The following is a 26,641-nucleotide window of genomic DNA, read 5'->3' on the forward strand; positions in this document are numbered from 1 at the left end:
ATCCACTCATAGGCGTAGCCCTATTCTATTTATGCCTATTTGACGGAGGGTATATTTTACTACATTTGTTATAATAACGAACATTTTAATGTGCTTAATTAAAATCACAGTAAAAATGACGCCAAGCTAGGCTTATATCATTGGTGCTCTATGATATACACTCACCGGCCACTTTATTAGGTACACCTGGGTTGGACCCCCTTTTGTAGCCCATCTGCTTGAAGGTTCGACATGTTGTGCGTTCAGAGATGGTCTTCAGCATACCTTGGTTGTAACGAGTGGTTATTTGAGTTACTGTTGCCTTTCTATCATCTCGAACCAGTCTGGCCATTCTCCTCTGACCTCTGGCATCAACAAGGCGTTTTCGCCCAGAGAACTGCCGCTCACTGGATATTTTCTCTTTTTCGGACCATTCTCTGTAAATCCTAGACATGGTTGTGCATGAAAATCCCAGTAGATCAGCAGTTTTTGAAATACTCAGACCAGCCTTTCTGGCACCAACAACCATGCCACGTTCAAAGTCACTTAAATCACCTTTCTTCGCCATTCTGATGCTCGGTTTGAACTTCAGCAGGTCGTCTTGACCATATTTATATGCCTAAATGCATTGAGTTACTGCCATGTGATTGGCTGATTAGATATTTGCGTTACCGAGCAGTTGAACAGGTGTACCTAATAAAGTGGCCGGGGACATTTCCAGTTCGGCGGTCAATATATCATTAAAATATCCAAAGTTATTATCTATAAAATAAAAAAGGGGGACAACTCCGGTTTCATGTATTTTGACATGGAAACTGAAATACGTAATAATATCCTTAGTAGATCACACCTGTCGACTGCAGCGTCTCAGAGAGCACACCTCCTACCTCTCTAACCGCAAGCAGTGTATCACCCTCGGTGAGGCATGATCAGGAGTCCACTATTACCTGCGGTGTCCCACAAGGGTCGGTTTTAAGACCTATCCCCTCCCTTCTCTAAATGCTCCCACTTGGCCAGATCATCAGACAGCACAATGTCCAATTCCACTGGCGGCTGAAAAGTTACCAGCGCTTGTAGTGCTGATTTGATTAATTTTCAAGGATTTTCCAGTGTTACTTGAAACAGTCAATTGGCCAAAAGTGCGGTTTAAGGTGTGCTCTCATCTATGATGTTTTTAATGATAACAACTTATCACTTTAGCTGCACCGTCACAAGATGAATCGGTGGAACCTTCATAACAAAGGGATCTCAATGTCAAGACGCATAATTCACCCAAGTTTCATCAAAATTGTCCCAGTGGTGTCAGAGATAAAGTGTGTGACATATGAATGGACTGAGACCGATCTATAGTCCCCCATTTCATCATGGGGGACAACAGTACAGCACTGTATTCAGAACATTCTAGTTGGGTAGAGGAGTACTCAGGTAAAACACCTGCAGAACTGTTCTTGAGACATGAACTGTGAACAACTGTCTATAAGCCTAGCTTTACAGTGACCATGCAAAAGAGACAGGACACACAGCCTTAATAAAAGGTGTTGGTTTAAAACTACAGTGGAATGCCGTAAAAAAAAAAAAGTTGCCATGTACAATAGAAAGAGTACTAGGTCCTATAGGTCATTTTACTTACTTGGTTGATATCAAGGTAAGAGTGTGTAAAATACACAACAGAGATACAGTCAGTGAATGCTTCATAAACTGTCCGATTTTTTTGATGAGGGGTCATCATTGTACACAAGCCGGTGTCAGAGCCTGAAGCAGACAGGGCTATGAGTCAAGAGCAGTCTAAGAGACAAGAGACATACCAGATTAGGCAGCATTAATTAATCTATAGCATGCTGAAAACAATTAGCTCCCTCCATTTGGACTGCTACAAAATTCCTCTCTGAACGCGCCCACTAATGTCCGTCAGCTGTCTTCGTCTGAACGCACCCAATGCCAGAGCCAGAGCAGCACATCCTGACAGCCTGAAGGGAATACCACCTTAAATGCGAAATTAGGTGTTCAAACAAACTTTGTCGTGTTTTCCTGCTACCCTATCACACGTGCCTTCTATAAATACTATTGTGATTTATACACATATTTCAGATTTACATGAAAGAAGACAAATTGTCTGTGTGGTAATGGAACACCCCTATGTACGCACAATGGACCTTAACCAAATGGGTGATCATGTGACATTTTCCATATCGCCATTTTCTTCCCCTACACCCGTGATCTACATTAGCGCGGCTTCGTATTTCGTCATTGTGTTGAATTAAAGGCCTGGGTCTATCCCTGTTGGACATTTATAACTGGAAACTTGAATAAAGGGAGAGGAAATATCCAGCCAGGACCTTTTACTTTTAGTAGCTTTTCACTGAGAGCGTGGAAGAATGTCGTCAGAAAGCCCTGAATACTCTCCGTTCTTCGCAGTGATGGGAGCCTCTGCGGCGATGGTCTTCAGCGGTAATTATCAACGCAAACTAGACTGCTGCTAGTTAGTTAAACTAGACTGCTGCTAGTTAGTTAAACTAGACTGCTGCTAGTTAGTTAAACTAGACTGCTGCTAGTTAGTTAAACTAGACTGCTGCTATTAGTCAAACTAGACTGCTGCTATTAGTCAAACTAGACTGCTGCTAGTTAGTTAAACTAGACTGCTGCTATTAGTCAAACTAGACTGCTGCTATTAGTCAAACTAGACTGCTGCTATTAGTCAAACTAGACTGCTGCTAGCTAGTTAAACTAGACTGCTGCTATTAGTCAAACTAGACTGCTGCTATTAGTCAAACTAGACTGCTGCTAGCTAGTCAAACTAGACTGCTGCTAGCTAGTTAAACTAGACTGCTGCTAGTTAGTTAAACTAGACTGCTGCTAGCTGGTCAAACTAGACTGCTGCTAGCTGGTCAAACTAGACTGCTGCTAGCTGGTCAAACTGGACTGCTGCTAGTTGGTCTTGTGTTAGCCGAAGCCGCTTTTGTATTTCTGTAGATCTACAGGGATACAACTGTCAGATATGTAATCTACAGGGATACAAATGTCGGATATACATTATATACAGTACGTATACAAATCCAGAATCAGATCCAGACTTAGGCTAATCTTATATTGAAATACGTGCACAGTGATAGATGATGACAAGGTAGATGATGCTGCTGGCTGTCACACCTGTCACCGGCGGAGGGGGAAGGGATGCGGAGTAGGGAGGGAGGTCTCCCTACTGTCACTGAGCAGCGAGATTCAGGCAACACGATGTGTTTGAAATGTGTTTCCAGCTGTGATTTTGATCATCATAAACGTGAGAAATACATGTCGATGTTGGAAATGTAGTTGGACAACGGAACATTTCTATAATTCTAACCTGAAGTTGCTTTTTCATGGCGCTGGGCAGCCAAAAACGGGTCCCCGAAATCTGCGTATTACGTCAGCCTAACGCACGTCAGGTGCACGCGGTTTATGGGTGCAGAAAAAAGTACAAGAGGGTTTGTGGACCAAATACTAAACATGAGTGCTTAATTGGGACATTATACAAATCTGGCCCAGTACTTTTTGTGCCCTGAAATAGGGGGACTAGGGGAAGCCAAAAGAAGAAAAACTCCATTGTCCCATTACTTAAGCAAAGCGTTGTACATCAGCTATCAGTGACTTTTGCCCGCCTCCGCAATCAGGCCTCTGCAGCTCATCTAGAATGCTGCCGCCTGTCTGGTGTTCAATCTCCCCAAATTCTCCCATGTCACCCCCCTCCTTCGCACCCTTCACTGGCTCCTGGTAGCAGCTCGCATCAGATTCAAGACCCTGGTGCTCACCTACCGGGTGGCAAAGGGAACAGCCCCTCCGTACTTGCGAAATTGTGACACTGTACGATGGGAGTTTAGCTACAGCTTCAAGGAGGGGTTTGGAGGGTTCAGGGGTGACTTTTGATCATTATATTGGTCATTATCAGGTGGTACTTTAGTCCAAATCGGATTTGGGTTTTGAATTCTATTGAATATTATATGAATCCCACAGAATTAAAATGTCCAATTTGGGTGCAAATCAATTAGCTTATTTCAGGGATGAAACTGTTAATACACATAATGATGCAGGAATACTTAACTTTAGTTTCTAACTACAGAAACCATTTCTGAACAATCTGAGGTGGTGGGTGTCATGACTTGTTGATTTGACATGGAATGACACAAATGTACATTACTTTGTTTTATGTGCTGTATTTGGAGTTTATTTCTATTTAGTATTAGTGCACAGACAACTTATTAATTGATGTATGTCGTGTTAGTGGGGTTGGGGGACTGGATAAGGAAATCGGCGTGTAATAGGTCTAATGTGATCGGTCTAATGTTTGTCATAACAACAGCCCCCATGGTAGCCCCCAGGAAATACACATTTTTTATGGACCAGAACAGGCACAAGTCTCTGAGCTGGTGGTGGTCACTTTTGACTCTTTGATAGGCCCAAATAAGTCCTGGGCCATTGCCTCAGTGGACCTACCCTGACTTGGGGCCATGGTCTTGGAGGACCTACCCTGACTTGGGGCCATGGCCTCGGTGGACCTACCCTGACTTGGGGCCATGGCCTCGGTGGACCTACCCTGATTTGGGGCCATGGGGATATTTTGTGAACTTTTTTGGGGACTTATGGTGGGGTTTAGGCATGCAACATGTACTATGCATTCACATTATTTGGCTAGGCTAGTCTATGGGACTGCTACTTATGTTACAAAAGCATGAAAACATGCTACAAAGTTTGCTCAGTTTGCTTTTAATACATTGACTGAAAAGTGGTCCCTGAAATTCAAGATTCTTTCTCTCTCTCTCTCTCTCCTAGCATTGGGGGCGGCCTACGGCACGGCCAAGAGTGGCACGGGCATCGCCGCCATGTCTGTGATGCGGCCAGAGCTCATCATGAAGTCCATCATCCCCGTGGTCATGGCAGGCATCATCGCCATCTACGGCCTGGTGGTGGCGGTGCTGATCGCCAACAACATCTCTGAGAAAGTCACCCTCTACAAGTAAGATGAGCACTGAGCCCTAACATTAAACACTTCAAGGCCCTCTCCAGTGTAAATGCTACTTTTTCTGCCTTTTGTATGGTGTACTATGGGATATTGAATAAACACTGAAAATTATATTTTGCGTCCTTTTACAAAACTTACAGTCTTGTATGTTTTCTCTAAGACGTTCCTGTTAGGTGTGTCATTGGCCCCATTGTTGATGTCACAATGAGGCTTCATTTTAATGGGCTATCACCGTTAGCCCTTGTGTTTTTAGCAACAGGGAGGATATATGCAGTAAAAGTAAATGTACATCAATACATCATTTATAGTTCTGAAGTAGTTAGTTAGTAAGCTCATTATCAGAACAGAAATTGATTTTGAAGTACGTCTGCATGCTCGCTATAATTCTAATATAATAACTATTTGGATAACTAGTTGGACTTGCTGAACGTGTGCGCAGATGCAGAACCACATTTCTCTCAATTACCAATGTATACTTTATTAAAATGAGCGTCACACTCAATTTTGGCTGTGGAACATAGTATTGGTATTGCTAAAACACTGAGATTATCGTTTTTTCAACAGTAGCTTTTGTATTTACAGGAATAATGTAATCCATGGTTCAGAGTTCTGGCTAAAGTTATCTTAAGTTAGTAGTGGCTATGTAAACGACTCTGAACCATGGATTACAGTTTCCATAGACTGCTTTCAAGGTAAGAAACCATCTGACACTAAATTGAAAAATATTGAACTAACCCTTTCAAATGTTTGATTTTGACTGGAGGGGGGTCTTTAAACCAGATACTGTTGTTAATACCCCCATCTCCCAACCCCTCCCTCTCCTATAGGAGTTTCCTCCACCTGGGTGCTGGACTGAGTGTGGGTCTGAGTGGGCTGGCAGCTGGCTTTGCCATCGGCATTGTGGGAGATGCAGGCGTGAGAGGCACGGCCCAGCAGCCCCGGCTCTTCGTGGGCATGATCCTCATCTTGATCTTCGCTGAGGTCCTGGGGCTCTATGGCCTCATCGTTGCCCTCATCCTCTCCACAAAATAAAATAAATGTGTGTGAACACCATGTTATCCATTTCCAAATGTAAATGACAAGAACAACCGTGAGACTTTCACCAAATTCCGTATCAACCCTTGACCCCTGTAGACCCTTCTTGATATAGCCCCCTGTAGATCTGAGAGGATCAGATAAGTGTCAGTAATATGGTAATAGCTGCACCCAGTTCTCTGGTAGGCTTCATTAGGTGGTGTACACCATATTACTCATGCCCATCCAGTTCTCTGAGAGCTATGAATATGAATATGAATATCAAGAGGTGTCTCAGGATCGTTTTGGGATGGCGTGTGAACAAAGAGTCTCCCTGATTCCAGTCTGATCGCCTTTCCTGTACAGTTCAGTTTGGTAGTCTGTAAATGTAGTGACCCGTCCGTCCTGCACGTGGTTGAGTATCAAGGTTAATCTCTTCGCCTGTCCTGTTTTTTTTATTTTTAGTTCTTGTTCTCTTTTTGTCTGAAACTGACTGTTGGACGAATCATCATGTTTGTTTACTTTCGCTTTATCAATGTTCTTCTTTATGGGACCATTTTTACATTTTTACATGAACGTCGGGGTACCTACTGTTAAGAAGACATCTTTTATTTTAACTAATTATTTATGAAAAATGTATGAAGATTTTTAATTGTTCATGAAACTGCTTAAATGGATACACACATAAGTATTGGAAAGAGGAAGAATTGTGTTCTCTTTTAGCTCTATACTCCAACAGTTTGGATTTGAAATCAAACAGTTACTGAGATTAATTCTTTTAGATCAGGGCTGGGTAAAACGACAGTAAAGTATTTCTGGATGGATTCATAGAAGTTGGGGTGGATGGCTTGAAGGATGATTAAAGTTCTGGTGGATGAAAGGTGGTGGGATGGTCGGATTGATGAAAAAGTAATGGTTAGTAAAAAAAAAGTAAAAAGTAGCAAATATGCAGCATGTTGAGTGAGAAGCAAAATGTATCTTTGAAAGCTGATCTGAGGCGGTGACAAGATCCACATGCTCAACCATTCTTCTGAATGGTCCTGTCCAGAGACAACCCTGTGCTCCTGTTACCTAGACACAGAGGGCCATCCATAAGTATTAGGAAGAGGAAGCATTTTGTCTTCTTTTATCTCGACAGTTTGGATTTGAAATATGTTCCTGAGGTTTTGGATGTGTTTATGACAGTTTCCTTCTGATTTCTCAGCCCAAAAACGGCTTTCTTGACTTGCAGTAACTTTTTGGTCTTCATGTTGATAGACACCAAGAGCAAACTCCAAAGGAAAACATACAGTCTAGAATCAATATTAGACATTGACAGTGCTCCTTATACCTGCACAAATTATGTGGCGGAACACCCCTGACTAACCGGAAAGACCTGTCAAGACAATTTTCCAATACTACTGGGTTCCTGAATAGGGTTGTCATTTTTAAATGGTGAAACCAATCTGAAAAAAGTAAACATTGAATTAAAGCTGAGAATCTCTACTTTAACCTATTTCAAACAATTACTCTATGCTTCAAACTGTTGGAGTATAGAGCCAAAAGAAGACAAAATGCTTCCTCTTTCCAATACTTATGGAGGGCACTGTATATATATATTAATAATAAATATCTGTGTATAGCCACTGTGGGTAACTGTTCTCAGTGCTTGGCATTCCTCTGGCTGTATCAAGTGGTTACTATGGAGACTATCTCTGTTGTCCAGATGTTTGAGTGGTGTGTGTGTGCGTGTGTGATTTATCTAATACAACATTCTGAAACACTCATATCGTTAACCTGCAGTACTGCTGTCTGATTGCATTAATGGTGGGGACTCATTGCTGGGCCTTTCCAGTCTGGTTTCCGAATAAATCACCTAGACCTGACCCAGAGCATCTTTCTTTCTCTCTCACCTCACAACATTTTGCAGTCTTGATAGAGCATTTGGTGCTAGAAACACTTAGGCAGTGGGTTCAATTCCTGCTGAGACCATACTCAAAATATTAATGCATTCACTGTACTGTAAGCGCACAGATGAATGCATCTATTAAATGGCATTTGGAGCAGAAGAGGCCACAATGCACAGTTGCATAATGGATTTATGTGTTGGAAAGAAGGTTCCCCAGGGTTTTAAAAAGTGCCTGAAGCTACTTAGCCATAGCAGTGACACCCCTATATCTCCCGCATGTGAGTTCCTTTCAGTTGTGGGTAAACTCGTACCGCTTCCACCCCATCACGACAGGAGCAGGTGGCTCCTTGTCATGAAGGAAGGATGGGAGGCCCTTTCTCCGGAGAGGAGATTTTTCACCCAGGTTGGGCGGGGTTTGCACTCGATTACAGTTTCTGATCTGTGCGGCATACATCACCTACTCAGAACTGATGGCGAAGCTGGTTGTCAGGGAGGAGTCGCTGCAATCAAACCATTACCAACAATTAACGAATTGCATATGGTGGAGAAAACAGAGCAGCATTGATTAATATTCATCAGGGAAGACCAGTGTGGCCACACTTTCAGTTAATCCAGAGTTCAGTTTGTGGCAGACGACACAAAGGTGCTCTGGCTGACCCCTGTGTATCATCCCAAGGTCATGAGGTCCATAGAACATAGGACCAAGTGTGACTGAAGTTTGCTTGACTCATGTGATCCTCTCATTGGATGTCTTTTCAGGGATGGAAATGAAGCTTGCCCGCTAACTTGAGGCTAGTCTATCTTCAAAGCTGGCTCTGAAAAACTTGACCAACTTGCCCCTAGGGCCATTGAGATTTGTGTGTTCTAATTCCAAAAGAACAGCTAAGTAGTCAGCTGTACATTTAGGGGAAATAAATGTGTAAAACTGTGTAGCAAATCAGATATTCAGCTAAATCTGACTTATCTCCGTATTAAAAATAATATTTTTGCTTTAGCCATTTAATGTGTTGGACAGTGGGCTTGTAGAATGTCACCCAGGCTAGCAGAAACTGCAGTCTACAAGCCCAGCTGGTCAGTGCCCAAAATCCTTAAATTCCATCCCTGGATGTCTTCTGAATTATCATATTTATTACCGTGATTTACTGAGACAAAACAGATCGGAGATGGCAACACAGATCAGAGATGAAAGGAGGAGGGAGTTAGACAATACGTTTTGGAGATAGAACAAGAACTTAAAAGTGTTTTTTACAAATAGTAGGCTAGGCCTTCTTTGTACCAGTAAAGAAAGTTGCTTATTTCGCTCGAAAGGTCTGGCAACCCTGATCACCGCATACAGCAGCCCACTCCCCCGCTGGCTGCTGGTGGGCGGGGTGTGACGGCATTGTTTACGTCTGTCTTGGAAGTAGGTCGATAGATAATTAGCAGTTCATGCAACATGTTTGTAAAGTAAATAGCTACGAAACGTGCTACAAATTCTGACCTACACTTTTATGTGGCAATTGTTTTGAAGACATGTAGAACAGGCTTGGACGACTGTAAAACTGCCTGGTACAGTACGCGCTTGCTATGCACTTTCTTACTTCGAACTGTTTTAATATCACTAGCTAGCTACGTGGCTACAACACATGTCGTTCGGGAAAGGTTACAGTTGTCAATAGCTAGCTAGTGATGATTCATTTATTTAGCTATGTTGCTAGTCCTCGGCCAAGGCACACCCCAATTTGCTGCCTTTTCTGGCTTTAGCCAGGCTAGCTAGTAGCATTATCTTTTTTGTTTCGAGCAGACAGGCCTAATAGCTCGCCTAGTAGTGTCTATGGACGACCCGATAGCATGACTGTCATGTATCGAAATAAAAATGAACCCGTCAAGGCACAGATTCCAATAAAATCCGTATTTCACTGACTCTAATGCTTTAGGTCGCTATTATATTACTTTGCAATGGACATTTGACAAGCTTGATGACGGAGGACACAACCACCCGACGAACCAGAGAGTGAAAGTATTTTATTACAAGCTGTCCTGACGGGGTCATTTTGATCTGTCCAGAGGTCTGGTATAGAGGAGGATGCTGTCCTTGGACCAGCGCAGCAAGGCTGAAGGGACTTGTTTTGTTACATTTGTCTTGTCGCGCATACAGCAGCTTCTGCAATGTGTTGTATTGGAAACTAGCTAGCTAAACAGAGCGATCTGTTTCGAAATTGACGTTAGTTCTTTCAACTACATGTTCTTTGTATTGACATAATGTTGGATTTTAAGGCATCACAGGGTTTTGTAGCGTGTGGTTGATGTCTGGCGTGCAGGACAATAGCGTTCTGAATTAGTGGGCTTGCTTCAGCAAGTCCAACTATTGTTATTGCTTATACTTATTCTTATTAATGGGAACCCACTCCAAAGCTGTACATGCGTGAGGCAAAACATTTAAATAGACCAAAAATGGAGGCGAATAATCCATGAGCAAACACTGACTTGGTAAGTGAGTTAGTAACTTCATGACTCCAATGGGGATTCTTTTTTGAAGAGGAATGTGTCACTGGTAGTACTTAATCTGGGTCACTTCCAATCAAAACATACCAACTTTCTATTCCTCTTGTGTTCCAAGGATGCACATTTGGTCTCCTGTATACAATGTTTACATAAGACAAAGTTCAACTCGAAAGCGTAGTCTATTACATTGAACATGCCCAGCTTTTGTGTGGAGGACTTTGGGTTGACTGGCAGATTCACCTACAGGTCTACTGCTGTTGCTGCCATGTCCAGGCGGAGCAGGAACAGTCGGGCGTGGCGCTATGTGTGGAGCGGAATACGAAGGGATGCTGACACCCAGGCGCTGGTGATGGCCTCTGAGAATGAGGACTGGGACTACGAACGCTTACAGGTAAGGAGTGTTTTGCTTTCAGTGTTCATATTCACACACATACTGCCCCCTTTTCACTGGTTGTAGATTGCCTTGGATAGTACCTCATGGGCATTTTATGTGTCACTTTTGTGCAACAGTCAAAACCTAACCAAACTGATTGTGTGAGTATTGTTTTTGAACGTTTTTGAAACGTCAAAATGCAAACACTGGAGCTCTGTAGCTTTTGCAATGTTGGATTGACATTTTTATTTGATGGTTGTTGGTTGGTCACCTGTAGGTTGGAATTAAGAGTTTATTAGACGCTGTTGTGTTGTGTCCAGTACAGTGACTCTGACTCGGAGCCAGAGTTCCCGGCGGTGGTGCCACCGCTTCCTAGTGCTGTTCCTGTCACTGGAGAGTCGTACTGTGGCTGCGACTTCCAGGTTGAGCCCAGCTTCAACCCACACCTCAGAGCCTTCCACCGAGTCAAAGACTGCCACTGTGGAGAGGACGACCAGGGTAAGTAGGCCATGCTTGACTCGCATACAAAACCTGCAATGCTAATGCATGTGCTATGGTATAGATTTCAATTGGCACAGACAATGATGCCGTTTCTGAGTGCCATCAGATTGATGATACTCGGGACCTGTGACACTGCTATGTGCTGATTAAAAGATTTGAATGTCTCAGACATGAATAAAAGATTTATTGTGCGTGATGAGATCCGTTGACCTCTGACCCCTGTTGTTGCAGACTTTGATTGGGTGTGGGATGACCGCAGCCGGTCCACAGCCACATTGTTAAGCTGCGACAACCGCAAAGTGAACTTTCACACAGAGTACAGCTGTGGCACAGCAGCCATCCGCGGTTCCAAGGAGTTGGCTGACGGGCAGCATTTCTGGGAGATCAAGATGACATCTCCAGTGTATGGGACAGACATGGTGAGGATCTTATCTATAAGGCATCCTTTAATCTGTGTGTGTGTGTGTGCATTATCACACACTCGATTCTACTGACACCTTGAAAGTACTGAAACAAACTACTGAAACAGGCGAGAGGGAGAATAGGGAAGACTGCTAGACTTTGGCAGCGAACCCGGGACCTGTGAGGATAGAATACATGTGTGTAATTGTTGGGCGTATTATGGCTACTCCTTGGCACCCTTTTGCTCCGCTGTGATGTTCTGTTGACAAGCATTTGAAGACTTCTGTGTGTGACTTGAAGACTTCTGTGTGTTGTTGTGTAGATGGTAGGCATTGGGACTTCGGATGTGAATCTGGATAAGTACAGACATACCTTCTGCAGCCTGTTGGGAAAAGATGATGACAGCTGGGGTCTCTCTTACACTGGTAAGACAATGCAGCTCATTTGGCATTTCTCATTCACAGAACACATGCCCTGGTGAAAAGTCAGTGTTCCTCAAAAATGTGTCTTCACCCGTAGGTTTGTTGCATCATAAAGGAGACAAGGTGAATTTCTCCTCCCGCTTCGGCCAGGGGTCGATCATTGGAGTGCATCTGGACACATGGCATGGCACACTCACCTTCTTCAAGAACCGCAAGTGTATAGGTGACTACAGAGCAAGCATCAGACTTGAGGGGTCAAAGTGCAAGGGCAAGAACTGAACTGGGTGGGGGTAGGGGTAGGCAACAGGGTAGTTTTAGCCCATTAACTCACTTTCAGGGGTATCTTGGGTGACAAACTGAAATACCTAATGTGTAAATGTTTCTAATGTTGTGTATTGGCTGATTCTTATAAGTTATATGATCATTTAAAATCTTACAACAAATATGTAAATTCACATTCTTGTTATTGATTTTCCAAACTCCTTTGAGTGGCCTTGACCTCGGCGAGACTTTTTTTGTTCTGACACTAGATTGTCACAACAGCGTATCTGATGTGGTGTCCCTCCCTTCTGCAGGTGTGGCCGCCACCGAGCTTCAGAACAAAAGGTTCTACCCGATGGCGTGCTCCACAGCGGCCAAAAGCGGCATGAAGGTGATCCGCAGCTGCTTCGCGCCCACCTCCCTGCAGTACCTCTGCTGCGCCCGCCTGCGTCAGCTGCTGCCTGACTGCTCCGACACCCTGAGCGTGCTGCCCCTCCCCCCTGGCCTGCGCTACCTGCTACACAACAAGCTGGGCTGGGTGCTCAGCCTCAACAACGGGGCACCTGAAGAGGGCTCGGACGCCCCCGAGCACCCCTGTAACTACCCGACACCCCCTTTGGCCGGACTCTTGTCCTCCGAGAGCGACTGTGAGAGCTGCTCCTCGGACCCCGAGGCTTGCCAGAGGAAACGTTGCCGCTGGACGTGACTCGGCTCAACCGACCTTCCTCTTTCAAATACACCTGCAGACCTCTCCCCCACCTAGACACTTGAATAATAACTCCCCCCACCCACCCACCCACACATACTCTCCGATACTGAGGGAAGGATCAATGATGAGTGTGGAGAGAGAATGCATGATGGGAGAAAAACAGAGATAAATATGGTCTTGCACCATGCGCATCATTCCTTTTTCCATGGCTCACGCATTGTCATGCCACTCTGAATCGGTCATGGCCATGAATGCACCAAAACTGTGTCACACTCTTATGGTATCCGAGACAGGGTATGTCCTTGTCCTAGCAAATATGTTTTTGAAAAAAAGATGGCTTGCTTTTGTAAGCCGGCGTCATTGCAGGTGCGTCACAGGTCAATATTGTTAATGGGGGGGAACGGAGGACAGGTGACCAGGTGATGAATGTGGCACAGACACCTAAACCGCTGTGTATACTACAGTATATGCAACAATAACATGGAGTCAGTTTTCAAACAAAGTGCAATGTTGATGTTTTTCACGATGCTTTCTCCTTGTATGTGAAAAGCTTGATGGATCGTCAATCTTAAGTGGCCCATAAGGCTTGTGAATGGCAGCCTTATCTGTTTTATTTTTCTGTTGTGTTGTACCTGGCCAAAGACAAGTTGAGTCCAGTCCTAACTGCTCGTTGGTATCTGGTATGGTGTCTATGTTACCAGGGTTCTCCCCAGGGTTTTTGCACAGCGTGGCGCTGGATTGCATTATCAAAACCCGACTTGCGTTTATTCATGTCAAAATGTGCAAATCAATGCGGAACTTCCTAATGCTTTCACTTTCATTTTTTAACAATGATGTCATTGGTGATCAAAGATGGCTACTCTATAATTACTAAATATATAGTTTAATTTGCCTTTAAATGCCGCCATGTTCACAGCATTCTTCCATTCTTTGGGGAGAACCCTGGTTACTTACTTTCTCTCTTTAGTGTCCTGTGACAACAAGTGGCGCCTGGCCCACACACAGGAAGCAAGGTATCAAGGTCACTACCTGTTTTTGCCTCTCACGTCACTTCTATAGACTCGGACAGTTCGATGTCTCGTTGTAAGTACATACGATACGACTGCATCACTCTCATTTCAGTAATTCCTACATCAGTACTCTTCTGTACAAATATATTGTTTTTTTCTTGTTGCTCTAGGGGGCTGTTTCCTGGACACAGATTCATCCATGTCCGAGACTAAACATCTCTTTTAATAAAGACTCCTCTATGAATATGGTTTTTAGTGTAGGAGTAGGCTTGATCTAGGTCCGGAAAACCCCCCCTGAATGTTTTAATATTGGACTATAACCTTTCTAAGCAGTAACACAAATGTGTATGTTTGCATTCTTTGCCCGGGAAAAACAGAAATTGTGGTGGAGAAGAGGGGGGACACCATGCACCCAGTTTTTTTATGAGGGCGTTTTCTTCTCTAAACTGAACTGTGAACACCTAGACCTAATTTAGACTGGTTGGGCTCATTCAGTTGGGTGCAGTGTTTGATGTGTTGGAAAAAGAAATGATATGTATGCAGTTGACTCCCTATTCCACGCACGGACTCATGTTACTTGGAATGATGCGCCCTTTTAACCAGTTAGAAGAGGAAAATGTGTGTTCCATGTGAGGGCTTGGTCATTGAAACATCATCCCTCCTCTTTTTCAAACAAATATCAAATAATTTGATACCGAGGTCTGATACAGGTCAAGATTGGAGGTCTGAGTCGCATTTCTTCAATATTGGGCCGGATCCCGACTTGAGATCTGCATGTGTAATTTTGATTTATAAGTAAATCTTCCATGTTGTCAATGGGAAATTTGCATTGATTTATTTACATGCAAGCATGCATATCTCAAATTACACTTCGCTGTTTCACTGTGGCCTGGTTACACTTACTTTTTTTCTATCCAAATCAAGCTGTCTGATTTCCCCTATACTACTCAAAATCTGCCAGATTGATCCTGATCGCAAAAAAATTATTTGGATCATTCTAATCTGGATTAAACATTTTGAAATACTGGGCCCAATCCCCTTCTTTGCTATTCAGGATCAGGTTGATATGGCTGATTTTGAGCTGGTATTTCAAAACATTAACAGATAGGTAATTCTGATCCAGATAACACAAGATCAAGATCACAGAATCTGGATTTTCCATGCTTTGTATAGGCCTCTATCTTGCCATCTACTGGGTGAAGTAATGTTACATTTTGTTTAACCAAAAAGACATGAGTGAACTACATGAAGAAAGGTAGCGAAGACCAGAAAAGACTGCTTGTCACTTGTAAGTAAATGTATTCACTTATCTGCATAACTCATAATATAACATTGACAAAATTCAACATCTCACTGGATAACTCACACTACATTAAATACTATTACTATCCTGTATTCAACATGTATATTATTGTTCCCCAACTTCTTCACCTTATTTTATTGGTTGTAGTGACTTTGACCTTCAAAATCCACCCTGAATCCACCATTCCAGTGGGATCAAGATTATTAAGCTTGACAGTTGATGTGGTGTGTCACAGTCAGATATTATATATATATATATATATATATTATATATTTATATTGTCTTTTCGTGCGCTACATTCAGCAGGTGCCTTAAGTATTGATTGCGGTAGTTTCTACCCTGCCCTCAGAAATATCGTTCTCAAAACGACCACAGTTGCCGAGGTAACGTGATAAACAAATCTAAGTAATTCGAAGTTCGCAGGGATCTTACTGCAATGCTTGTTCTGATCAAACCGTTGTATAAGTTTTCGTAGGTGTCTATGATATAATCTAACCACACAGCAGGCCTATATAATGGACACCAAATTCAACCTGAGGGTCTCCAGGCGCTGTAGAACGGTTTAGTAACAAATAAAGATATATTAATTCCCGAAAAACTATTATCCTTGCACTCAAATGGACTCAGTTCAATTTAACGAGTGACTACTTGAAGACATTTTTGCATTTGAGCTAATTTTAGGAGTGTCATAGCAAAGGGGGTGAACGCTTATTGACTCAATACATTTCAGCTTTTCATTTTTAATTAATTATTTAAAAAATATATAATAAAAAAATATTCACTTTGACATTATGTTGTGTAGGTCAGAGACAAACAAATAAATTAAATCTATTTTAAAGTCAGGTTGTAACAACAAAATTCAACAAAAGCTTGTAAAAACAAAAAGAATTCGTCAATAGTTAATAGGCTAGTGACGATACCTGACGTAAGACAATGACGGCTTGATTTCTCCACCTGCTGGTGATAAGCCACTTTAGATGCTGGTATTTATCTCTGTGAAAAGGGAGATATCTTGTATGCGAGTGTAGATAAAAGTGTGTATTTCTTTATCAAATAAACTGCTATATCTGGTCTGTTCAAGCACACGTTATGAAAACTGTTTGAAAAGCTTTGCTGTCACTGATCTCTTCGCGGAACTATTGTTGGCCAGTGTGCGCATAGCGGAGACATATGCGCATGGACAATTTGAGCGGAAATTGTGTGCGCGGACAGGCGAGATTGCTGCCACTCTTGTTTTCGAGGTCAATTAAGATCTAGCTTCAGAACAGGTAATTAATCTCACTCAACAATTTACGACACGTTCCAAATCAGGTCAGTCAGAATGTCCATATCTGTCATCGGCTGCCAGCTGTAAGTGGGATTTCATATATAATCGAGGTTCTGGCAAATGACTTACAACACTTTGACATGTTGTTTACACATTATTATGCGCTGAGAGTGTAGCATGAACACATGTGCATCTCTGTAAACTGCAATCGTTATTTGGGGCGTCTCAGTGATTTGCAGTCTGTGCAAAACAAATGATTATTTCCTATATGATAAAACACACACTTTGAATATCGACAAACAATAGAGTAGAGGTTATTTAATGTTATTTATGGATTGTCTTAAAAAGAACTATTGGAAGTGAGACCTTTTTCATTGAAAGCCAATGCATTCACCCACATCATATTTCACTCTCAGCCACAATCCGTTTTTCTGATAAGACTTAACACTGCAAACATTAGTTACCATGTTATGTAGCTAGCCAGCTACTAAACACTCACAAAGCATATTCGGTGACCTTTGGGACTGTTGAATTGTAACTTTCAATCAGATTTATGTAGAACATTAGGCCTAGTGTTATGCTCTGCAAACACAGTTAGACCCAGTTCTGTGGGGTCTTTACATATGCCCTGCCCTAACCGGTATATTCACCCACCAAGGTTCTGAAGGAGACAAGGACATCAGCCATCATGGTGAAGAAGAAGCAGGTTCGCCTGATTGCGGAGATGGCCCGCAAGATCCGCGCCTATCGCGAGCTGAAGGCACGGCCGCGGGAGTCAGAGAAGTACGCGCTGGACTATGAGACCATGACACGGCCTCACACGGGGAAGACCCTGCCGATACTAGCCTGGGAGGATGTCCGGAGAGAAAGCCGCCTCTTCTCCATGCTGGCCAGCCTCAGGCTCTTTGGGGTGGGGCGCCTCTTCACACGGAAGTCCTGGCTGGCGGATCACACAGAGCCCAGTTACTGGGAAATCACCAAAGTCAAGGTGGACTACACTGCTGAGGTGAGGGGGACGTTGAACAGTATGACTGCTGTATTGGAATCTCAATTATGGTTATTTGTCAGCATGTGTTCAGACATTTGATGTCAAATTGTGGATGGTCCTGGTGCTGCAAGTGTCAGGTGCAGAGTAATAGTAGCTCACTGGCTCTGTTAACTTTCCACTATTTACTTTCATCTTCTTTCACCGTGAGTCTAAAAGTCTAGAACGTTGTCATCTATTAACTCCCGGCAGGCACAGATAACAGCCAATACAAGATGAAACTGGCCATTTAGAATGTTGTTGTAAAATGCAGCAAGACTGTTCAGAATACAAAGGTAAGAAAATGATGTAGCTGAAGTTATCTTGTTGTTCGAGCTAGCAGAGTGTTAAAAGTTAGAAAAACTACCTGTTTGCTTTGTTAGAGTTGCTAACAATTTTTGCAAAGCTAGCTTGAAAGTAACTCACCAGAAATGTAATAGCATCCAACTGCAAACAGAAATGCTGCATACATCCGCATAAGAGGCACCATAGGCTGGTAACGAATTGGTCAACATTACAGCCAGCTAAAAAACATTGAACCTAGGAACCAACGACTCGCGAGATGAACTGTCAGTCAAAAATGCGACGCCCAGTCAATCCTGTAGTCAATCCTGCTCGGTTAGCCTTCTCACTGGGTAAAGTACAGGTCGAAGAGATCAATCATTTTCAGTTAACCCTGGCTTTCATCTGCCCTTCTCTTTGTAGAATATGGACCATGGCAGAGCATGGGGGGTCTTGACCTATAAAGGTGAGTTATTTCTCTTACAGGCAAACATCCCTCTGTCTCAATGCCTTGCAGATATTACATAGACCTGCTCTCTTCCAAACTATTCGTTCCACTCTTCCCTCGCGATTCGGAACTGGTGAGTGGCAAATTGGCTCTCCCACCACTCAGGGTAAACAGCACAAAAAAGATGGTGTTGCACTGTAGTAAATGTAACCAGAGAGGCAGTTGATAGGTGACTGTCCTTAAAATATATGTTTACAGCAAAATGATAGTGGGGGTTTGTGGAAGTAGTGAATCACATGTAACCGAAGGATGAAGTAGAACAAACATAGCAATACTTCAGTACTTCAGTAATGCATTCATTGCATGTTTTGCAGGAAAGCAGGAGAGCAAGGTCAAGGAGGTGGACAAGGTGATGTACCACGACTGGCGGCTGGTGCCGAAGCACGAGGAGGAGCAGTTCAAGCGGTTTGAACCGGTCCCAGAGGCACCGGTGCGCTATGTGATGTACCCACCCCTGCTCCGGGCCATGCTCCTGGCCCAGCAGCAGAGAGAGGGGCAGGCAGGGCGCGAGGAGCCCACCTTGCCCCTGCAGCGGGATGTCCTGCTGAGCAAAGACTACTTCCGCAGTCAGGAGCAAGAGCGCCAGAGGCAGGAGGGCACCCCTGTGTGAGAGGGAGAGGCCAGAGGTGAAGGGTCACCTGCTGAAACAAGCCGAAGAATTGGATTGGTATACGCTACAGGGCCCTCCATAAGTATTGGAAAGAGGAAGCATTTTGTCTTCTTTTAGCTCTATACTCAACAGATTGGATTTGAAATCAAACAATTACTTATGAAGTTAAAGTATAGATTCTGTGTTTTTGTTTTTTCAGATTGCTTTCACCATTTAGAAATTACAACCCTTTTTATGCATAGTCCCCCTACTTCAGGGCACCAACAGTATTAGAAAATTGGTTTAACAGGTGTTTCTGGTTAGTCAGTCACACCATTTGTGCAGGCATAAGAGAGCTGTCAATGTCTAATCTAAAAAAAATGAAAACACTGAATTAAAGCTGAGAATCTCATAGTAACTGCTTGATTTCAAATCCAAACTGTTGGAGTATGGAGCTAAAAGAACAAAAAATACTACCTCTTTTTAATACTTATGCAGGGCACTGTATATGGCTGTAGCGCCACCTTGCTCTCTGACAGGCTAGGTTGAAAGTTTGCCATATTCTTATACCTGTCCAGTCCTTTCGATTCCACACAAAGGAAACTAGGCCAACTTGGACCAGAGCCTTTTGCCAGATTCTTCTAAATAGAAGACTGGCATGGACTTAAGTGACAGTTTTCACTGCTGGCAAATTGGTATGATGTGAGCTGATATGTGTGTGCTATAAATATTAAATGTAATACTACATTATGGAAATCAGACTTTTTTTTTCTGTAATCAGTATTTACATGGCATCTTAAAATGAAGTATTACACCACTCATATTGTTTCCAAAAAAGATGGTAATTTTATTTGTTTATTCATTTTATTGTTAAGTATTTGCCAAGTATTTCATTTAAGGCTTGATTTGAATAAGAGAAAATATGACACAAACTGTTGACAGGTAATGTTGTAGGGCAAGCTCACTCAATTTCTGTCCCGTTCACCATTATCAGACAGTTTATCCAGTTGTTGGCATTGATGTCAGGCCATCCAGATGGTTTGTATGGGCATATCTTTGCCACTTAGCGAGTACAGCTGACTCTGGCCATGCTCAGCTGACTGGAAGCTAACTGGGCAAATTGACTCCTGCTCTATACAGCGAACATATATCCATTTCCTACATTCAAAGCAATGACATATTTTCTGACGTAACGTGTGAAATAATGTTTATTATGCGTTTCCACAATCAAAACTATACGTTTAGTCAGTGTTTCCTGTTGTACTTCCTTCCTGATCATCACATGTAAGTTCTTAATTGAAAATAAGACGTAACGTCTGTTATGATTAAAGATGCATGTAGGCAGTGTTTGTGCTTGGGAGGTTCTTGTTGCAGGATTGAATGGTGTGCAAACATCAGACCTATCGCCCTTCAAATTCTTGTGATACTTTATCGGGACGAAATCGGGTGGCTAAAAATCACACGTGCAATCAATTAATAAAATAAGCACGTTTACTGTGGATAGGCAGCATAGCCCGACTATGGACCGCATGGAGTCTGAGACATTGTCATGTATCGAAAATAAAATTCTATATTCACTCACTGATGGTTCGGCGGGTGGTTGTCCATCGTATTAAGCATCAACGCAAGGGACATTTGGCAAGCTGGACACCCACCCGGCGAACAATCAGAGTAGGCGAAAGCAGGACTTTATTGCAAACTGTCTTGGCGGGGTCATTTTGATTTTGATACATGACAAAGACTCCATACAGTCCATAGGACTAGAGGAGGAGGCTATCTGGCCAAATTGGGCAAAGCCTTACACAGATTTCTGGTGGAAGTGCAGGGTTTGGTAGTAACAAGATCAGATTACAAAGATTAATAACTAATCAGACAAGGATAATAAGGCATGTATAATGAGAAATTGCTCCAATTTGAGCCAATAAAACATCCATACTGCAAGCTGTGTTCATCGTTTTCATAATGCACAATGTTTAAACTTTATGCAACATATCACTTCTGGCAATGGCACCATCATTTCATTTTCAAAGGTGAGAAAGGAAAAATGAAATAGAAGTAATCAGATTACTCCTTATAAGTAATCAATAACTGATTACATTTTCAAATGTATCCACCCAACCATGAAAGCGACGTTAGTCACTTGCGGAATTCAGGCGACTTGTCCCTGCACCATGATGGCTATTTATTGTGTCAAGCCTTACAGGGCCAAATCCTAACATGAGATCCATGTGTGTAACTCCAAATTACGCACAAATCCCTCACTGACATCAATGCATAATGGAAACCAGGGGTGAGTTTCCTGAAAAAGCAGTTCTTTATTTATTTTGACCATCCAGGCCCGTGGCTCTCCTGGACCAGCGAAGGTTCTTACATTTAACACATTATCTTCTTTCATGCACAAAACATTTGTATTTACAACTGTTACTCCCGTGCAGTGCTGTGGCTGGGTTATTGGGTGAAATTACTATTTCACCCAATAATTAGTACTACTTGTGCTACAAAACTTTCGGGAAACTCACCGCAGGATATTTATTGTGTCAAGCCTTACAGGGCGAATCCTAACTTCAGATCAATGTGCGTCAATTTCTGCACAAATCTTCCAATCTCACCTGTGATTTACATCAAGTCAAGAGAGGGACATATATGAGTTTATAATGGATTTGAGCAAGTGGTTCATAGAAAATGTTACCATATTAACAGTATTCAATAATATCGAAAGTTTTGGGTCCTGTTCTGGTGCTGTGGCTTACTGGCAATCTCTCCGACAATTACACACATGTACACTATCCTCCCGAAATCCCCGGGCTCCTTTCCATTCCGAAATAAATGTCTGCTTCAGTGTGTTCCCTTCCCTGCACTCAAGGGGGCATCCCCGTTTTGCCCCGATGTAAGATGGCGGCGAACATCAGTGCGTTTCCATTCTCTACGTAAGGGAATTCCATCCCCTCCAAATCTCCCCTTCACCAAGTCAACAAAGGGTATCCCGCAATTCATTCAACACGCCTGAACAACAGATAGCGGTTGCTGTTTCATACAGAATCTGGAGGGGGTAAGGGAAGTAGACCTTTGGAATGGAAAGGACCTCCCAGGGTCTCGCCCCAGTCCTGTCCGCGACACTGCCTAAATAAGGGGAGTGGGATTCCACTATCCCAGAAAATCGCAGGTCCCTGAGGAGTAGTCATCTCGCAGAATTTGGGTCAGATTGACGTAGCCGTAGCAGTAACCTTGTTGAGACCAGGCTTTCCTAGTTAGGAAAGCAGAAAATAGCTACAAAGGGGTGGAAACCCTTTTCAAATGAGTGACACCTCGCGACACGTTAAACCAATCAAATATCTTGCGGGGCGGAGCTACAAAAAAAACGTTTCAGTTTTCGCCCCCCCCATCACGTCGCCCATTCAGAGCCTTAGAGCCTCACCTACCCAAACTCATCATTTCTTATGAGAGTGTCTGTCTGTTGAAGACCCTCCCCTGAAGTTATTTTACCCCCTTCTCTAACTTCCTTAAAACATGATCCCTTTTTCCCCCAGACGTACCGCATTAGCTGGTACGGATGGCTTGAGTCTAGTGTCCATGGCACTGGGGTACAGGCTGTGAGTACAGCTGTCCACATCTATGGAAAGCAAGCTGTGAGCAATGGTGTCCATGTCATAGCCACTACAAAAAATGGCCATCCTCTACCGCTGCTCTCCAACAGCGATGTCCATGTCAGGGAGAGCTCCGGTTGCCCCCCACCCAAATAACCCCAACCAAGAGCTTAATGTCCTCTGTAGCGTACTCTATGAGCATATCTGCTTTTGCCTTCCTTACATTCTCCGACACCCTTTTATCTCTGCTCCTGATCCTCTCATAAACACCCCCACTCCCACCCCACCCCCCACCACTTCTTTCATGGGGTCAGTGTTGGATATGCTCCAGATAGTGAGGTTGGGGGTTCTCTTTGACATATTTGGCGATATACCAGCAGGTAACGTGAGCCTTCAGGTCCTCTTCCACCACAAAGTCCATGGCCGCCTGAAAAAAAAGAAAAAATTGTTATTTTAACTGCACTATAATTGTAGCTGTAGTCTGTTCACAATATGTTTCTTTGTCATATTGTCGCTACATTATTTCCAACCTGGGACTGCAAATAAAATGTATGCCAGACGGACACTACAAGATTCACACCCATTTCCCCAGATTTGGGTGTCCCTGACAATTTTTCAAGATTGGGATCGTCCCAATAATTTAAAAGGTCCAGTATGTAACATTCATATGTGGACAACACACATGCCACATTGTGATTGTCGCTTGTGAATGAGTTGTTCGGTGTCACTCGCGCACGAGTAATGTGGGACTGGTGTAAGCCTGGTGTTAACTACACAGCCTGCCTTGTGTTAACTACACATCATGCCTTGTGTTAACTACACATCCTGCCTTGTGACTGGGACTGGTGTAAGTCTTGTGTTAACTACACATCCTGCCTTGTGACTGGGACTGGTGTAAGTCTTGTGTTAACTACACAGCCTGCCTTGTGACTGGGACTGGTGTAAGTCTTGTGTTAACTACACAGCCTGCCTTGTGACTGGGACTGGTGTAAGCCTGGTGTTAACTACACATCCTGCCTTGTGACTGGGACTGGTGTAAGCCTGGTGTTAACTACACATCCTGCCTTGTGACTGGGACTGGTGTAAGTCTTGTGTTAACTACACATCCTGCCTTGTGACTGGGACTGGTGTAAGCCTGGTGTTAACTACACAGCCTGCCTTGTGACTGGGACTGGTGTAAGTCTTGTGTTAACTACACAGCCTGCCTTGCTCAGAGGTCCTAGGCCTATTAACTTTAATTTCATGCATACACATGCCTGCTGCCTTTTTGGTTGTCTCATATTGCCTTGAGAGATTTTGAACCCTCTGGTTTCTTCAGTCTTCAGTCCTAAGCAGAAAATGCCCTTCAAACGTTACATAAAACATTATTTAATGTATATCATGATAGTTATTGTTATTGACCAAGTGAGCCACTGGATGCACAGGCTTTTATTCTGGCACCAGTTTTAAGTGAGTGTAGTCAAGTAATCATGGTCTTCTGGACCACTAAAAGTAACCAGGTGTGTTGGTAATAGGCTGGAACATAAAAACCTGCATGCCCAGTAGTTCTATAGGAGCAGTGTTAGGCAGCCCTGTGATGAGCAATGTCAGAAACCCTAACCCACCTAGCATACTAGAGGGCAACATGTAGTTTCTGACATACCCCTACACCCCTCAAACAGGCCTACGGATACGGCTGAGGAGGGCGTGGTTTGGCATTGGGCCATGGTTTCATTCCATATAGTCCAACCTTTGCCAGGTGCTTGGCAATGCCTCTCCCTCTGTAGGCATCTGGAACCTCTGTGTGCTGCAGGTCAACAGTCTTCTTCCCCACGTACGCGTACAAGAGAACGGCACGGTCATGAGAGCCTGTGACCAGAAGAAGCAAAAGGCTGTCACATCACAGAATACTCACTCATTTAGAAATGTATACCCTGGAGTAAGGCTTTGCAGGTGTATCGCAAGTAGCTGCAGTAGCAAAATGGAGAAGGGAGAACCGGAGAAGCTTTCACCACTGACCTATGAGGACAACTCAGGATAAGATGATCAACATCAAAATAGGCTGAACCATCCCTTTAAGGTTCTCTGCCTTAACCGGGGAATTTCTCTTCAAGTCGCATATTAAAATAAGAGTATTACGCATGATGTCAGAGACTCCAGGGAAAACAAGATACAATCTCTCTTCTGGTTAGTTTTTGACTTCATTTTAACTTTCCACCAGAAATAGTATAGGTGGTATAGGATAACTTAGTAGGATAAATTGAAGCAGGTTTTTATTCAGCAATAGAGTGCGGCGGTGTGTTTTTCTGTTTCAGTCTGTGTATTTCCCTAGCTACACTCCCCTAATATACATAAAGGGGATTGGTACATAAAGGGCCGATTTCATAGACGAGGCATAAGCCGAGTCCTAGACTAAAAACCATCCTCAGTGGCAATTTGCCATTGAAAGTGTGAATTAGTCTAGGCTTAATTAGACTAGGCTTAAGCCTTGTCTGTAAAACCGGCCATTGATTCTAGCCATTGATTCTTGAAGAATATCATGTATAAATGCCTCAGCTTGGTTCAACTGTTTCCCCCCCCATCAGAACCCAAAATATAAGCATGTTTTACTCAATTATTTGATTTATTTTTATCTCTTGGATGGTCAGTCTTTGCATCCATAGCTCTGTCTATGAATTTGAGACGTGTTACATTTCCAGCACCATCAGCCAGCTGTTTACCCAACAGTGACGGGGTGACCGCTTTGTTGTAGTTGGAATTGCCCCTTTAAACACATAACTTTGATAATTGTTCGTTGTCAACTAAAGGTATCTCTTCACAAAACGGCAGCACAGGTTAATAAATAAAGATTATTTTGCAGATTATGGTTAGCTGGTATGAAGCGCATGCGAAAACTACTTTGATTATCATTCAATAGGCCCCTTGTCTATTTTTGCTGTCAATCTTTCACTTTGACACGTACCCAAGTCAAGGGCCTTGACTTAGGTAAATGTTAAAGTGAAAGATTGTCAACAAAAACAGTCCCGGTTGCCTGCTTGCTTGGCGAAATTAGATGGTCACATTACTTGGCCGTTTTTCTTTTGTTTCCTGAGTCACGATGACCAAAACATTTAATGTTCGTTCAACTAATTCGATAGCCACGCAAGATGAGTTCACAACACCCTGAACTTGAGTCGATTCTCCCGATAGCTAGCTAGTACTAGCACAGAGAAATTAGTAGTACATTTGCTAGCTAGCTAGCCATCTAAAATAAAAGGGAAAGCAGGCATCAGGTGAACACGTTACAATTACCGTTTAGCCGTATGGTAAACTGCCGCCGCTTTCTATCGTGTTCCACGCTGATCGGAGTGTTGATTTCGAGGACATTTAATTGTGTTGCCTGTGCCATATTTTTCGCCGTCCTTGTACAGCCAAAACGCAGTAATTCCGTGAGATGCAGACAATATCAAAGCGATCGGATTCATAGCCCTCACAAGTGGACACACACTGCAAAACAACACTCCATCTTTGAAAGTCAGCTGTAAGGTCACGTGTCTGTGCAAACCAATGACTCGCGATCTGTGTTCTCTGAGCTCCAATGGTGGAACTCCGCCCACCTACTTCCGGTGAATGTAAATTTATGTAAATGAAGATTTCTTCAAAATAAGAGCACCCAAGTTAAACTTTATTTTGCATTTAAACATGGTAAATAGGGGTCAAGGAAGCACAACAAATATGCAAATCGTCTTAACAAATACAGCTCTGGAAAAAATTAAGAGACCACTGCAAAATTATCAGTTTCTCTGGTTTTACTATTTATAGGTATGTCTATATGTATCTATCTGTATCTGCACTGTGTAGGACACATATAATGGACTGTACAAAATGATTTTTCAAAGATTTCAATACATCTCTGGTACCACTCTACTCCTCAACATTTCCAGAATGCATATCAGGTGAGTTTGAATCTAGAGTGTCTTTGCAAATGTTGCTGGCTATTTACTCCAGCCGTACAGCAAATTTAAATGTTGAAACTCCTTTTCATCACTGCTCACTACATTAGAAATGAGTTACTAATGACCCAAATTTA

General features: G+C 43.0%; 4 protein-coding genes across 8 annotated transcripts; 3 read left to right on the plus strand and 1 right to left on the minus strand.

Annotated features, from left to right (window-relative positions):
• Positions 1-2,189: 2,189 nt before the first annotated feature.
• Positions 2,190-6,923, plus strand: atp6v0ca (ATPase H+ transporting V0 subunit ca). Its single transcript, XM_083676794.1, has 3 exons — positions 2,190-2,427; positions 4,783-4,966; positions 5,800-6,923. The coding sequence occupies exons 1-3, from the start codon at positions 2,355-2,357 to the stop codon at positions 6,002-6,004; spliced, it is 462 nt and encodes a 153-aa protein (XP_083532920.1). The 5' UTR covers positions 2,190-2,354; the 3' UTR covers positions 6,005-6,923.
• Positions 6,924-9,277: 2,354 nt separating this feature from the next.
• Positions 9,278-14,923, plus strand: spsb3a (splA/ryanodine receptor domain and SOCS box containing 3a). Of its 5 annotated transcripts, none has more exons than XM_083676782.1 (7): positions 9,278-9,427; positions 10,605-10,749; positions 11,052-11,229; positions 11,464-11,651; positions 11,957-12,059; positions 12,154-12,279; positions 12,632-14,923. In XM_083676782.1, exons 2-7 carry the CDS (start codon positions 10,624-10,626, stop codon positions 13,021-13,023), a joined length of 1,113 nt encoding a protein of 370 aa, XP_083532908.1. In that variant the 5' UTR covers positions 9,278-9,427; positions 10,605-10,623; the 3' UTR covers positions 13,024-14,923. The 5 variants fall into 5 exon arrangements, 4 of the variants coding, with proteins under 4 accessions (XP_083532908.1, XP_083532907.1, XP_083532909.1 ...); XM_083676781.1 differs by having other exon boundaries at positions 9,278-9,422; XM_083676783.1 differs by lacking the exon at positions 9,278-9,427 and adding an exon at positions 10,302-10,343.
• A 1,608-nt stretch (positions 14,924-16,531) lies between these two features.
• On the plus strand, positions 16,532-19,756 carry mrps34 (mitochondrial ribosomal protein S34). The gene is made up of 4 exons (XM_083676791.1): positions 16,532-16,607; positions 17,265-17,612; positions 18,336-18,378; positions 18,735-19,756. The coding sequence occupies exons 2-4, from the start codon at positions 17,295-17,297 to the stop codon at positions 19,028-19,030; spliced, it is 657 nt and encodes a 218-aa protein (XP_083532917.1). The 5' UTR covers positions 16,532-16,607; positions 17,265-17,294; the 3' UTR covers positions 19,031-19,756.
• Positions 19,757-19,890: 134 nt separating this feature from the next.
• Positions 19,891-26,082, minus strand: natd1 (protein NATD1). Its single transcript, XM_083676796.1, has 3 exons — positions 25,864-26,082; positions 24,323-24,441; positions 19,891-23,020 (listed from the first exon to the last, which is right to left on the minus strand). Exons 1-3 carry the CDS (start codon positions 25,958-25,960, stop codon positions 22,904-22,906), a joined length of 333 nt encoding a protein of 110 aa, XP_083532922.1. The 5' UTR covers positions 25,961-26,082; the 3' UTR covers positions 19,891-22,903.
• Positions 26,083-26,641: the final 559 nt, after the last annotated feature.

Source organism: Argentina silus (assembly GCF_951799395.1).
Source record: "Argentina silus genome assembly, chromosome: 9".
NCBI classification, from domain to species: Eukaryota; Metazoa; Chordata; class Actinopteri; order Argentiniformes; family Argentinidae; genus Argentina; species Argentina silus.